This window comes from Monomorium pharaonis, chromosome 2 (genome assembly GCF_013373865.1).
Source record: "Monomorium pharaonis isolate MP-MQ-018 chromosome 2, ASM1337386v2, whole genome shotgun sequence".
NCBI classification, from domain to species: domain Eukaryota; kingdom Metazoa; phylum Arthropoda; class Insecta; order Hymenoptera; family Formicidae; genus Monomorium; species Monomorium pharaonis.
In genome coordinates this window covers 26,737,906-26,753,598 of record NC_050468.1, presented here as the reverse complement: position 1 = coordinate 26,753,598, position 15,693 = coordinate 26,737,906, and the positions used below count along the sequence as shown (strand labels likewise).

The 15,693-nt window shown below is 40.7% G+C and overlaps 1 protein-coding gene across 2 annotated transcripts in view; it reads right to left on the bottom strand.

The window, feature by feature from the left end:
* The window catches only part of LOC105839493 (monocarboxylate transporter 4), an 88,806-nt gene that overhangs the window by 33,975 nt on the left and 39,138 nt on the right, over positions 1–15,693 (bottom strand). The window contains exons 2-5 of one of the 2 annotated variants that reach the window (XM_036283461.1): positions 8,434–8,934; positions 7,624–7,786; positions 4,471–4,584; positions 3,310–3,483 (exon numbers count right to left, since the gene is read on the bottom strand). In XM_036283461.1, the coding sequence (XP_036139354.1) occupies positions 3,310–3,483; positions 4,471–4,584; positions 7,624–7,786; positions 8,434–8,601 (619 nt within the window). In that variant the 5' untranslated portion in view covers positions 8,602–8,934. The remainder of the gene's footprint in view (positions 1–3,309; positions 3,484–4,470; positions 4,585–7,623; positions 7,787–8,433; positions 8,935–15,693) is intronic. The other variant, XM_036283462.1, reaches the window with a different exon arrangement.

Below are 15,693 nucleotides of genomic sequence, written 5' to 3'. Positions count from 1 at the left end.
TTTTCAGCGGGGACGCGCGTTACACGCGGCTTTGGGCGGGCGGCTTCAGCTGCCGTTTTCTCGAGAGAGAGAGACGGCGTAAATAACCGCCCGAGACATCCCCCAAGTCTCTCGAATCGAATCGACTCGAATTCGGTGACTCTTTTGTCATCCCACCGTTTCAGAAATCCCGCTTTATTAATAGCGGCGTCTAACAGAGATGCGGCGTATCTATTTATACACTCGACACGTGCAGATAGCTCGGCGAGAGAAGGTAGAGTTAATTTAGGTGCGAAATGACATTACCGTTACGTCAATTGTCCCGATTAATTATTCTACACTTTGCGCAATGACCTTTATTTGTTATCTTTGTAACCGATATAAACGCAACGTACGTTGTTATTATCCGTGTTTTTTATCGCATTCGTATAATTTTACACACGAATGCAGATAGGCTATAAAAAGTTAATCGTAACTCGACGCTAATAAATAGGCGCGCGCGTTCTCCCTTTTTTTTTTTCAAATTTTAGTGTTCTCTCGTACAGCAGCTTAACGCTCGCAAAAGGAAAAAAAAAAGAGGCAATATCAGCTTTATTGCCACTCCGGGCCTTGATAATATTTTTAATAACCAAGCAGCAAAATAATTAACTACTGCACAACGCGCAGTAGTTGTAATTTACATAACGGTGTTTTTTTTTCCCCTCCCCTATTCATTATATGCTCCATACAGCTTCTTCGCGCACGCACGTGTTCTCTTCAAAAATCAGGAAGTGGAAGCTCATCTCTTCGAGCGCGCATCGATCGATACGTAAAACTCTTCACTTTAATTACTTTAAGGTCGGGAAAATGTCATGTCAAGAGGAAAGACCTTTCACTTTTATCTTATACCCACGGTATACATGCACGTACACCAGAAGAGGAGCTCGAGCTCGAGCTCGGCTCGCGCGATACAGTTTGCCGTTTAACCTTTAATCGAGTAGATGTGGAAATTAAGCGGTACTTAACACTCCACTGGTTAGGAAAATAAGCCGCAATAACAAGGTTAACTCCTCGTTTTGCTGCTCGCGGAATAGACTGCAGGCTCGTGGGGCTACTTCAGGCCGCGCGAGAACTCAATAAACAAGATACATTTCTTCCATTTTCGGTTCCGACGCGCCCGTTAACGATAACCATGATCGTTGCACAAAGTCGAATGTAATTTATAAGCGAAGGGAAATAAATGGCACAATGGGAAGTAAAAGCGAACAGAAAGACGAAAGGAAATTTCGACGTTAATTTTACAAAATATATCAATGACACGCGGACGAAATTATTTCAAATACTTTTCGCGTCACGTAATTACTTATATCTAAATCACTCAATCGTTCTGCTTCACATCATTGTTGCCGTAACGCTGTTCGTTTTGTTTGCGTGTCTTAAAATGCCCACGTTGTCCGGCAAAATTGTGATGCATGTAAAACGGGTTCTGGCTATCCGAGGTAACGCGAATTTTTGAAAGACAAAGCATCGCGGTTGGAATTATATGGCGCAATAAGATTTCTCTTGTGCATTTCTCCGAAGCGAATTTATGCACGCGCATAAATATTAATGCAATCTTTAGCGTTACGCGCAAGCGTAGGCAATGTCATTGTTGCGGAGCCCCTTTGTCAAGTTGAACGTAGGAATTGGTTGGAACAAAAGGGCAAGTCTAGAATGTCTGTCTGATTCGCGCCGAAATAATTTAACAGCTGCGTCATGCCGGGAAAATACACGATTTTTTTTCTGCGATAAACAACCAGCGGGGAATATAACAAGTTACCATTTCTGTTTGTGTGAACCGGCAAAATGAATTTTGCACAGATCGCGGGATTTATCTGCCGGACTTTAAATTTTGTATCGGCAATCAAGTCGTATTATTATTGAGATAATCTTTTGCGGCCGTAACGCGTCGATTGAACTGTGATTGGTGAATTGTGAGTTTTTAAAGGACAGATTTATCCGCGATGGTACGAATTCACCGGAAGCTTCGACGTCAGCACAGTGGCAAATGCCGGTATGACAAAAAGCAGTAATACGATTTTCCTCCCAACGTAGATCGAAAAACGTGTTTCCAAGTAGCACGAAAATATATTATGAATAAATAGAATAAATAAATTAAATTCCCGCTGCTATGCACAGTGGTGTATTACCGTGTTCAACATGACGATGGTGAAATATAAATTAAAATATTGTTTCGTCGAGGACGCAAACCACATCAGCTCCCAATTAGATAAATATCCATTGTCCGCGATAAATTGCTCTTTTAACCCGAAAAGCCTGTTTTATTTCATTGCGTAATAGTTTTCGTAAATTGCAGCAACGCAAATAGGCCGTTCAAAAGATGTAGAGTAACAATTGCAGATACAATTGGCAGGCTATTTAACATTAAACAATTTAGCCGAAGAATAAAATATCAAAAGTGTAAAGAGCTAATGAGATTATTTATTCTCCAATTAATCACGAGTCTTCGTCTTGGCGAAAGTTTCATCTGAAATCCAATTTGCGACGTTGAAGGCGGAAGACAAATGCTTCGAATTAACTTTTAGTCCAGAAAGCACGTCGACTTGTTTGAAATTGTTCGATAAATGAAATGTTGTAACCAATTTGCCATTATTTATTTGCCCCCCCGACATCACTTGTAGAAAAACGCGAATTACGCGAAACCGTGCGGGAAAACTTTTAGGAAAACGTGGAGTCACGCCAGTAATTTGTTGCTTTAACCTGCCGTAAAACGCGCTGTCGCTACCCCAAGGTATAGAACTTTCATGTATACAGTTAAGGTTCGAAAACTATACTCGAGGCAATATGCATGCGGAAAACACTCGGCGCAGCTCGCGTGCACGCAATGTACGTCGGGTATATGTGAGGCAACCTGGTGAGAAGGTGGAATATTAATGAAAACGAGAGAGCAGAATCGCTTGGAGCTCCGAAGCGCGTTTCGTTTCGCGGAAGTACGCGGAAATGGATCTGAATCCTCAAATCTGAATCTAATCCGGCAAATAACGGTTTTTTTCGCGATCGCCCGAAAAAAATTATTGGCAAAGAAATTCCTGTTTTTCCCTCTGCTCGTCACGCGTCGATTGGGATTAAAATTATTTTTTAAAAATATCTCGATGTTAACCTGATACCAATTATATAACCTTAAGCTAACGACGAAATATTATATTGAAAATCGATCAAGGCTTGATATTTTCCGGGACGATGTTTACTACGCACGAAGGATATTTTGATATTAAAATAGCTGATATTCTTCTTAACGAGCTGTCTATCACTTAACGGAGGGATATTAATCGCGATCAATGCTTGACGTACCTATGTCCATCAGATGGGCCTCACCAAGATGTCGTGCGGCGTAAAGATGGAGTAATCCGAAGGCGAGCTGCATCCCGGTGGTGAGCAACAGGGCGAGAAAACCCGCGGCGCAAACCAGCCAGCCCCATCCACCCTCTGGATAAAAATGCGTCCGCATACCGGCGACGTCTATTCCTGATAGAAAAAGATTATCCTCTTTACAATTCAGAGATAAATCGTGAAATCGCGGATATCGTCGATAATGGAATATCTCGAGCCACAGATTTAGCATCTAGTATCTTTGATAGACTTCTGATGTATTATATAAATGGGTAACGTGCAGTAAAGTAACCCAGTTTCATAACTTGTGTAAATTTTGAATCAAAAAAATTATATTTCACAATCTATATCATTTTATTTTTCAAATTATTACTAATATTATACTAATATATTTATGTTATATTATACGTTATTTATTTAAAAATCATATTTCAAATAATATATTAAAACAATGTTTTACATATAAAAAAAAGTGTAGTCAAAAAACAAGAGATAACGTTGATAGAAGAGAATACGAAGCGCTGAAAATACAAGTAGACCAGAAATTTTATTCCAAAGAAATTTGAACCAAATATACATTTTGCATTGAAATTCTTCTGTTTAATTTGAAACTCTCATTTACAGAAATCTAAATTGTGTGACTTGGTCTACTTATATTTTCAACGCTTCATATAATCATAATAAATGAGAAGAGAGTTCAACGGATAACCGTAGTTGGCGCTATAACAAGTACGCAAAGAAAATTTACTTTGAGAATATAATACTTTACTCCATATTCAAACTTTACTACAATTTCGACCATCAAACTCTTTTCATTTGTTTAAGTTCTACTGGAGTTCTAGATCATTAGAAAAAGATATAATACTGACATAGGCCTTCTAAAGCGGCACCCTTTTTATTCCTCAGAAATTAAATATTGCACTGCATTAATGCATAAATAAAAAGTAAAAATAAAACCTTGAATACTTTCAGCCTTTGTTTATTATCCAACAAACAAAATGTCCAATGGTAACCTTCCTTTATTATTTCTGTATCAATATAGAACACATTCGTTCGTCAAACGTATAAATAGTTTTGTAAAAGGGAGAGAAAAGGAAAGACAAAAAAAGAGAGATACTCTACCTGTACGACGAAGTGCAGGTACGCAACGATGCAGACTGCGTAGGTCGCCCATAGCCCAGTTACTGCCACCTATGGTATCATCAACGTCCATGTAACGTCCATGTAAACGAGTGTCTGAAAGAAACCATGAATTAATCGTGAAACGCAGTTATTCTCGCGTGATCGTTCAAATCACATCACCGCGATTCCTGCCTGAGGATTAAACAGCAAGAGATTAAAAGTAAGCGTTATTAAATCTAGATATCCAGTATATTGAACAGAATCTAGATATATACAGTATATTGAATAGATACCGCCGTTGCGCCGTTGGGAAATTGGCTCGACGTTGCATCGAGAAACACTTAATTCCTAATATACCATGAAATGTAATACCGCCGCGCGAAGGCACCGATTGTCCTCTCGCACAACGAGAGACCGTTGTTCGGTGACCGCGACGGCGATACCTGCGGCTGGCACAACGGCGGCGTTTGCATGAGACAGGGTGCGAGATGGGCAAGAAAACCAGTTGAAAGAAACGACGTGAACGAAGATAGGAAGGAAGAAGGAAGGAAGGAAGGAAGGAAGCGGAGTGGCGAGGGGTAAATGCACTTTTGAAAGGGACAACGAAGGCGCCAAAGGTTGAAAAAGGTAACGTCGAGGGCGCGAACTCAAAGGGCGGGTCACGAGGGAAAAAAGATAGAAGGGTTGATGATCGCGAGATAGGAGCAGCTCCGCTATATTGCACCTCGTGAAAAATCATAAATTCGCAGATTTAGTCTCTCTGGCCGATCTCCGCTGCGGCAAGGGATATCTAACTGAATTATGGGTGACGCGTATGTTGCGGCTGTGTTGCGTAGGTGTCGAACCGAATACAAACTTTTCCATTAGCGGCATTAAATGTTAAGCACCTTCGGGTTTTGTGTTCGCCGTGCGTATCGTCCTGGCGAAAACCAAATTTCAGCGTTATTTATTTGCAGATTGCTTTATTTGCAAGTCTAGTGGCGCTGTCAAATATTCATCGGGCATTTTTGATTAATTGATTTTTTTTTTTTTTCGTTCGTTCGTTCGTTTCAGGACTGGATATGAAGGATGTATATAATATTTATTTTCACTTGTCCCCTTCCGCGCGTGCGGAAATTCACAAACGTTAAAATTAATTCTCGCACTTTTTTTCAGAATTTTTTTCTCTCGCCGAGAGAAAAAAAAGCCCCCCTACGTTTCCGAGAATTATTCCCGTACATGTTACTCGATTTTACACACGTGATCGGAAGTGAGTTTGCGAATGTCGTAGTTTCTAATTTATTCGCGGTCCCCGTATTATATATAACAGTTTGATATCAGTTCTAAATTATTAGCGCTACCGTGTCAGTAGCACTGCATTCGCGCCAATGCAATTCCACTTCGGGAACCAACATGTCCATAAGCGGATAAGTTCCTACGCGAGCTCTGTTGTATACTTATTAACGCGTTCGGCGTGTGAAACCATTTGGAGAAGATTGTTTGCACGGTGTTACCGTTATCGTCGCCGTTGTCGTTACCGTCGTCGATAATGAGAGAGACGTCGCGCACTTTAGGTGGTAAATTAGTAGCGGGAGTGAAATATTCTTCATTACTCGGCACATAATGAAAATAAGGTACGAAAGGAGCGCACGGCGAGAGAAATGCGCGTCCTCTCGCGCGGCAAAGGGGAGGGGAAGGGACGGCGGCGACAGAGGGTATTTTGCCGAAAATGACGCGAGACATAGAAATTGTTGAGGATGGCACCGGGGGCAAAATTGCCGCGAGACGAGTTACGGAGCGTGTCCTCTTGATGCCGCGGGAAAAGGAGCGGCACGTTCGCAAGAAATGTGAATTTTCTTGCGAACGTGCCGCATCCTTAGTGAAATCACGGTCGCATTTCCGCTGAACGATCTAAGCGAAATATCTAAAATACCGCGTGGAGAAGCACGGAGAATGTGCATTGATTGCAGCAAAGTAAATACACAAGAGGCTTCGTACATGTAAAAAAAAAAACTTGTACAATTTTAAACATCATTTTATATCCGCTTTGAAGGTAAGCAACTTCGGCGGACACTTTTCTATTTCCGCTTCGAACTTCGCAAAATTTTCGCAAGATTCTCGCTTGAAGCAACAAACTGATAAAAAAAAAAAAATGATTAATAGGATTTTCTCCGTTACGTCATTTATACTGTCGTAGTTTCCAAGAAACTCGAACATCGTGTGTATCGTTGTGTTCTATGCTTTTTGTAATTTCGGTTAATCAATAGATGAAGAAACTGTAGAGCTACTTTTTTATGTTTATTATGATGGATGTGGAATTGTGTCGAATTCTTTTATGTGAGGGAAGTAAGGCAAAAAATTTCAATCTCGATTGCTACTCGAATTCACCTTTGTCAGTTGAGATTGAAAACCCATGGTTGACCTACATTTTCGATAGACACTGTTTTCAACGACGATATATCAAGCACAAAATTCTAAGATACCTCTTTGGAACAGTTAAGTGGAATTGATTCTTACTTCCCGCATCCCGCCGTAACCTTCTCATTTTACTCTACCTCTTTTGCTTCCTGCCTTCATATAAAAAGGCAATATTCGTAGCACAATCAAAATTACAAATTTAAAAATTATTAATGCTTGTCACGAATGCGAAACGCGTGTACGTGCAAAATCAGATTTACTAAAAATTGTATAAAAAGTCTTCCCGAACAAATTTCCTCGCAACAGAAATATTCTATTTTAAAAGTTTCTAAAAAATCTCCGCGTCAAAAAGAGATAATTGACTCGGCGGAACGATTACATAATTATTTGCACTATCGATTGGCGGTATCAGTTTTTGCAAGAAATTAAACATACGGCGCACGAGAATCGCGACATTATTATAAACCCCGGTTGAACGTGCTACGTAACTTTAGATTAACTCAAACTAATTTAGTTCATTTAATTAAAGTAAATTCAATTAAACATTGAATATTAGCGCAACTTTAATACCGCCCCGGGCGGAATGATAGCGGGATATGTGTCGCATTAAAATTTAATAATGTTAATATTTAACGTTAAGATTCGGAATAACGGACGACGGTAATTCAAACCATCTCTCGCGCTATAACAGCGTTGAGGGTGCACGGCCGACGTTATATGGAATATACTTGTACTGTAATTGAAAAGTAAACTCACCGCCGTGGTACGAACTTCGGTGAGGCGCGTACATGCCATTCTGACCCTCCATGCAATGAGTCGGCGTATAGTACTGCATAGGATGTTGCATGTAATTATTGGGGGTACTGGGGACATGTACCGGATGACAATGTATGCACCTTCGCGGTGTTTCGGGCGGAGCCTGCAACCAAGATGAATTTTCAACGCGCCTGAGCGGGGAAAGCGCACAACGTAGAGAGGAAGATTCGTTGTAGACAATCGCCCATGTTTATTATTATTACCAACGAAACATCGCTCTCCGCGCCGACGACGTTACGCTACGTAACATTATACGCACGACTATTTGTCAAGATATTAATAATCCTACCCGTATTATGTACATGAAAATTTTATCGCGCAAACGTCATAAGCCGGATTCATACAGCGACAATTCAGAAGGGGTATTAAGCTTGAAAAGGATGATTTGTCATGCAAAAAAAAAAAAATCTTATTCTCGATGGAAAATACCGAGCTCTCAAAGATAGCAAATGTTTTTAAATGGAATATTAAAGATTCAAATCGAAGTGACGTTCGCGTAGACATTATTTTAAAGTTAAATGAGCCGCGGTAAAAGTGTTTTAAATGTTGGATAAAATTATGCTATTTTTCCGTCTTCTACGTCTCTTTCTCTCTCCCTCCCTTTCTCTCTTGGAGAAGGATGAGAAAATCGTTCGAACGCGCTAATTTTTATCTATGAAGTTCAGCTATACCGAATACGTGTATAAGATCCACAGGATTTGTGCAGGACCGATCGCGACGTTAATAATAACACGGCTTCGGTTCGCTCACCTGCATGGAGTGTTGCGAGCGCAACGATCTTATCGAGCCGGTCGGGTGCAGGGACGGCACGCTGCCGCCGAAGCTCATCGCTGAGTTTCTGCATCCCGGGGTGGACCAACCGCCGCGCACGCTAGCCGTAGTCCACCCCATCCCGCTTCCGTAGTCGTCCACCAGCATCTTTAGATGGGAGGGGGGCGGCGGACGCGGACAGACGCCGCCGTTTTACGCTCCCGACATCGCCGGCATGTCAACGGTCACACACGTCAATTCCGATGTCCCCATACGTACTCGTGTCACGTTATCCCCCGTCGTAATACGGCGGGAAGCTAAATTACATCTTTCTTGCTTGCTTCGCCGTCAAATTCCCTGGAGTACGACTTCCGGCCTGGACGACGACGACGATGACGTTAGACGAGTCCCGCTGCTGAGGAGAGCGAGGCGCGGAGGGGTAGACGGAGGTCGTTGTTCGGCGGTGCGCTCGAATTGAGGGGGGTATTTTCCGTTTCGGTTCTGTAAGCAAGAAACGTGGAACGTGCTCTGATTTGCTACCCCAGTTATCGATAATTACATTACACGCGCAACAACGCATACGTGCGCATACATTGTTCGGGTTTATCTTCTATTCTAATCGGATGCGCGTCATTTGCAGCGTGCTAAATATAATTGATTATTCGAGCGGCGCAGCTGATGACAGGTACGTTGATATAGCAGACGGTAGTTGGTAATAAGTAGCGGGCAGGGTAGTAAGTACTTTTATTTTTTAACAAATGAAAATTCTCGCCGCTTGACTTCTCCGCCCGTGTAACATGCAAATGTACTCCCGCGTCGCTTTAATTGCGCTGCGCTAAAAATCTTTAATTAACTTCATGTTCAGTTAATTCATCATATAATCGTTTCCCGAGTGGAACTGTGAAATATGCATATCATTGCAGCGGCCATTTATCGCAACGCTGCAATAATTTTTGTGTTATATAGCTAAATGGAGATCATAAAATTTAATTGTCATTATAAATTTAATGATTATGTCATGCGCGTTTTGGAAATTAAAAAAAAAAACAGACTGCTGCTGATGCATTAAATATCAAATACATGTATATATACCGTACAGGTAGAGATATACCGTAGAGGTAGGATTTGTTCGATTTGTAACATGAGAATTTATAACGTGAATGTTTTATACATGTACTCGTCCGAGGGAGGAGTCGATGAGGATAAAATTGTTATTGGATGCATATCGGACGTGCACGCGCAAGTTATTCTGCTTGGAGTTATTGGTATCCACGCCAAAAACACATTCCATTTCGCCGGTCGGATTCAATTAATTTTCAACCATCTCGCGATTTTAACTAACGATGAATTTTGCACTTTCAGCAAAAAATTTTCTTTCGATACACGAAAATTACGAGGTTCAACTAGAGTTGTAAATTTACTTAAGATATAAGTCATTCACATTATGTGTGTATAGTGTAAACTATGTAAATTATGTTTCACATATCATCTATGTAATCTATGTAACAATAATCCACGAATCATGTAAGATTCAGATTTTATTAGAAACAATAAAAATTATGTTTTATACTTTTATTTTATCAATACTGTCATATAAAACAATCTTATAACTTGATTATTTTTTTTTCTATATTTGTTATCCAATTTGTAATTTACATCGCTCTTGTATTGTCTACGTGAAAAAGATTCGTGTAAGCATAACATAAACAGCGTGTAAATAATCCATGTAGACGTAATCTTGAAATTTACGGCACAAGCTTCGGAGCTCAACGTCATTCTTCAAGTCAGAATACTCTGCTAAATCAATAATCAAGACTACAGTTCTAAATCCGAATTAAAACTCGCAAGTCCCAACAGTAAGATGTTATAAAACGTTAAATGGTAAAAGTTGTCTGGAATTTATATACACTTTGTAAGGTCTTGTTCCCTGACCGTACCACAAAAGCATAACTCGCAAAAAAACTGTTTTCACTCAGTTGAAAGGATTAAAATCACCCGTGTGTGTGTGTGTGTGTGTGTGTGTGTGTGTGTGTGTGTGTGTGTGTGTGTGTGTGTGTGTGTGTGTGTGTGTGTGTGTGTGTGTGTGTGTGTGTGTGGGCGCGCGTCCCCTCCAATCTCGTACCACCGCAGCAACTGTGGCCGCATTTCCACCAACCTAACTACATTGATATTCATGCGTTGTACCGCAGGATTGTGTTGCCTTTGTTTTTGAAATGTCTGTGGCACACATAGGTCTGATAACAGTGGCACACGGCGTGTCCCCGTTAATTATAATGTTACCTACAATCTGGCGCACGAATCGTCGCTAAAAGTGACTAAAAATTTTTATTTATATTCCTGCAGCGCGTCGATAAAAAGTTCATTTATTCTTCATTATTTTACTTTACGGCCCGTATTCAGAACGCGCCCATAACGAACTTAGCATGCCGCTTGCGTCACTCGATCCTTGTTTTACATACAGCAAACGATAACAATAGAATAGACACAATAATAATGTTAACATCTTTACAAGCGCATTCTGTACGGACTTATTTGTCTAAAAAGACGTAGCAAATATGTAAAGCTTCGAAAAGACGACTTTTCAAATGGAAAGAAATCGAGTCGCTTTAGAATCACTTTGATACTCTTCTATAGCATCTTTTTGTCACAATAAGTAGTATTTCGCGTAGTATTTTCAGCAGATATTTATAATGGATGTCCTTTTTAGCCACGTCCGAGCATATCGATATGAATGATAGTCGTGAATCGTATACCCGATATATGAATAATGAATCGTATCGGTATATTCCGCGGGTAGACTATTCGTACCTACGTAGCATATCGGGTCATCTGACATTGCAATTTTTATCTCGCAAGATTTATGCCCTCCGTCGCACGCTACTGATCCCTCGACTTGTTCCCATCGCGAAGCCCGATATCATGACTGCGCCCGGCCGCGTGTGCGGCCAAGTCTCGGAGTAAGAATAATAGGGCGCTGAAAACAGACCGCAGATTTGTATTCGCCACCGGCGCGCGGCGTCCGGCATATATTTTCGCTCTCACGTCGGCGACAAGCATCACGCCCGGGGCAAAGGGGAGAAATTCCCCAACGAATCCCCTAAGAATGCCGCGGTCGTAAATCCTCCCGCCAAGCATTTTTTAATCGGCGTCGCCGCTGTTACAAACGAATGAAGCTCGAGAAAAACCTGACACCGATACACTTGCCGCTATATTAATAAGAAAAACATTCACGCGCCTATTAAAACGTCCGATAAGTTGTAAAACTGCAGCCGTGTTTTTCGACGACGATTTCGAAGAGTCTTCCAATTCTTCGTTAATCTATCGTAGTTTGATCGTGATATATTATCCTTCAAATCGATTTAAAATCATCTTTCGATTCAACCATATTTCGTGGAACGACAGAAAAATAAGAGAAAAATAAATTTCAATAACCAGTTTAATTCTTTTTTAAATAAAAATGTATAACTTTTAGTGGAAGGAATATGTAATCGCGTCCAGACTTAAAAACACAATGAAATTCAGTCGACGAGACAACGCGTATTGATCTCCAGTTAAATAAATAAACTTCAAATGACTTCCACAGTAGAATTCAATTGTCAACGGTATAAGTTGTACTTCAAAACGTCTCATATATTTTCAATATCTAAAAAGAAAAAAGTCAATCGCACATTTGTTATCACCATTTACGGCAGATATGTATGCGCATATATATTTTGCAGTTTGACATATTTCCGCACTATTTCTCGCACACGATTGCATTAAATTTATAACGTAAAAAAAAAATCAAAAATCGTATAATCCGTCGTTAAACAAACACCGCTTCGTTTATTTGTTCGCTTAATTTATATATACGCGATTACTTGGAAATGGAAATATCACCCCGGCTGATTTCACAGGGAAAGGCTAATATCGCGCGCACGGGGGTGTCTTACGCGCGCGGAGAATAGCAAAATTTGAAAGTATAAACAACCACGCACATTTATGCCGCACATTGTTACGTTCTGCCGTAATAAACTCGAATGTAGGACAAATGAAAAGCGTATTTCATTACGCCGATGCGAAATAACTGTCGAAATACGCTCGACGCGGCAACAATAACGGCATTCTATAATTATAACGAAATACATTCAAGGCAATAAAGGGGTCCACCTTCGCAAATATGTTTCGAATCCTCGCACGCGTGTTGGCGAACTAATATCGAATAACATAATTAATTAGCGGCAAATGAGCACGCGCAAGAGCGCATCGCGAAGCAGGTTTGTTGCCGGACAAACATTGCGTCGCTATATATAATTATCATTTATGCATGCAGTCCGCGATATTAACCAGATACGTACAATCGCTTATTGCGTGACCTGTGCTTACGTCGTCGTTTACTGTTTTTGCCGGGCTTCTTCATGCATGTAATACGCTATAAATATATTCGCACGTAAATGCGGTGTATATTAATTGCGCAAATCCTGTAATCTTATCTTCCCCTTTCTCTTTTAAATATTGTTAAACGATCGTTAGCACAAGAACGTTCGAAACGTTCGAAAGAACGTGCGCAATTAGTTAAAAAAAAAAAACAGTTAACAATGGTTCAAAAAGAGCAACCTCAATATATAGTCTCTGTATAAAAGACACATAAAATTATGTGGCAATGTTTCATAAAAAATTTAATATTACTGTATGTATTATTAGTAAAAAAAAAAAGTTATTATCCTCTGTAATATATGTATCTTTTAGGATTATATTATATTACGCTAATCTTTCGTCAGCGGTTCGTCGTTTTTGCCAACGCGTGGCGAGATGAAAAATAAAATGTGTTAAGCAGTTAAAATACCCCGAAAGTAGAATATTTCATATCCCGTGCCATTTTCCGGGAGATTATTTCCCCGGAGCGCGGAGGATTAAGACGGTCTGCGAAGACCGGGCGCGACGAAAGGATGCGTGTTGACATACAGGATACGGAATTCCGGCCTAGCAAGAACCAGACCGGCGACGCGATGGGAGTAGATAGATCCGCGGCGGTACGTAAAGGGGAGAGGGGGGGGGCGACAACGGATGGCGGAGGCCGAGTCACCGGGTAATCCCACTAGATTGAATCCACCCTCGAGCACGAGCAATCTGCGCGACCACGGTGGATGGCTGTGTAACCGTAGCCGTCACGAACTACCACCGTCCGGGCTATCATTTCGCGCTCTTCCTCCCTCCCTCCCTCCCTCTCGCCCCTAATTTTCTATGAAAACATTCCCGCGAGAGGATGAGCGAGCGCGGACGGGAACAAAGGGTATCGTCGTTACCGTCAAACCTCCTCGAGCCTTTATCTGGCAACCTGGAGCACGAAATACCCACGTTCCGGATTTACTCGGATGACAGTTGAGACGATGCCAAGAGCGCGGCTGTTTCGCAAGCTGCGCTCTGCGGCTCGTTTAGGGATGCGCGAGGACGTATTCTATTCATGGGCCGTAGGAAGATACCTCTCTTCACTCGTGTGCAATCTATTTCGCTTGAACACACGAGTTAAGATTAATTGGGAAGGAGACGCCGTATATCTTTTCCGAGGACAGAATTAGAGACTGAGAATTCGTGAGATTCCGATTATTTTATCAGACTTACATAAATTATTTTAGTATTTTATAATTCGTATCATATTATATATATTATATCATATTTTTCATATTACATTATAAAAAAAATTATTGTAACCACGTTGTATTATAGCGAACGAAAGAAAAATATGTGAAAAAGTAGTGTATAAAAGTAAAGGTACAATCGGATTTACTGCAAAACTAGGACGCTTTTATTTGGCAAATAAACCGCGATTATACATTTTATCTAAATACTTCATTTGCAAGGTATTAACACAAATTTAGCTATTAATTATATTATATCAATTCAGCTATTAATTATTCCCATTATTGTTAACTACCTAATTGTCATGTTAAATTTACATGGCTTAATTAACGTGGCAATAATAATCATTGTAGCGTATACATAAAAATTTCTGCCGAAATTAATGAGATTAATATTTATCAGGTAAAATAATAAAATATCTTCCATGGCGGATAGATAATTTTCAAGTCGAAGGAGAACGTAAACTTGTTTCGCACAACGTGCACGCTTTATTTCGTGCTCCAGGTTACAATATAAATACGCGAAAAATATATATATATATTCCAGCAAGTGAACGTGCACGGCAACTACGAATTGTTGATTCTATGAGATTTGTGACGAAACGCGGCGTTGGAAAACCATCCCGTTCGAGATGAAATTCGTTGCATTAAATGGAACACCTCCGTAATTGGGGCAAAACGATAACGGAGTGGCATCAAGCTGGCCCGACGTGGCCGCAACGCGAAACTGGCACCTTGTCAGCTGGAACAGTTAAAACGTGAATGCTGTTAGCCGCAAAGCGTGCAGAAGCTCTTTAATTTAACTTGCTCGCCATTAACTAAAGGATATCTCGTACTCGCAATCCAAGCGCGACGACTACGAGACTATTTCGCAGCTATAAATCATAGTACCGAGTTTCCAGAACGCATTTAGATTGATCAACCGTCAGCTTTCTTGCATCGAATAAACGTACAATCGCACAAGCTCTTTAAAAAACAAAACAAAAACCGAGTCTCCCGATCAATCTTGCCTGTGATATTTTTCATCCCGTCCCGACAAATTGGCAGACTGAAAGTATATTTTGATATAAAACATACGGAAAACAGCGGCGATGAAGAGGCTTTTAAGAAGCCTGAAAAGTGCCGCGTGTTGATCCAATTGCAGGATTTACGAGGTCAATTGGCGCAGTCGCGAGTTGTCGCGAAAGCTCAGCGCTTTCATCGCTTTTTACCGTCGTTTGAGAAACAGAAGTGTGACACGGGTCCTTAAATTCATTCTTTCGTTAACTATTTAAGCGGGTTATCGCTGCTGCTCGCCCGCGATGTCGTAACGCGCGCGCAATCTTCGCGTCCGTCGCCAGCTGATGCACCAAAATGTTATTATTATTGACCGGCCGGGATATAAAGTAGCTCAATGAATCGCAAACTATCTATTTATCACGGATCACCGCACGACAGACTCGACACGTTTCCGAATCTGGTCGAAATGTATTATGAATATCTCGCCGCGCACGCGATTAAATATACGTCAACGTGCGGTTAAATATTCACAAGCGGTCGTGAAATTTCCGATTGATTGCTCGTAATATCATGCAGATTAATTACTTATCCGTAATCTGTCATTTGTCATTTCTATTATTTTCTTTGCACTCGATTAATCGAT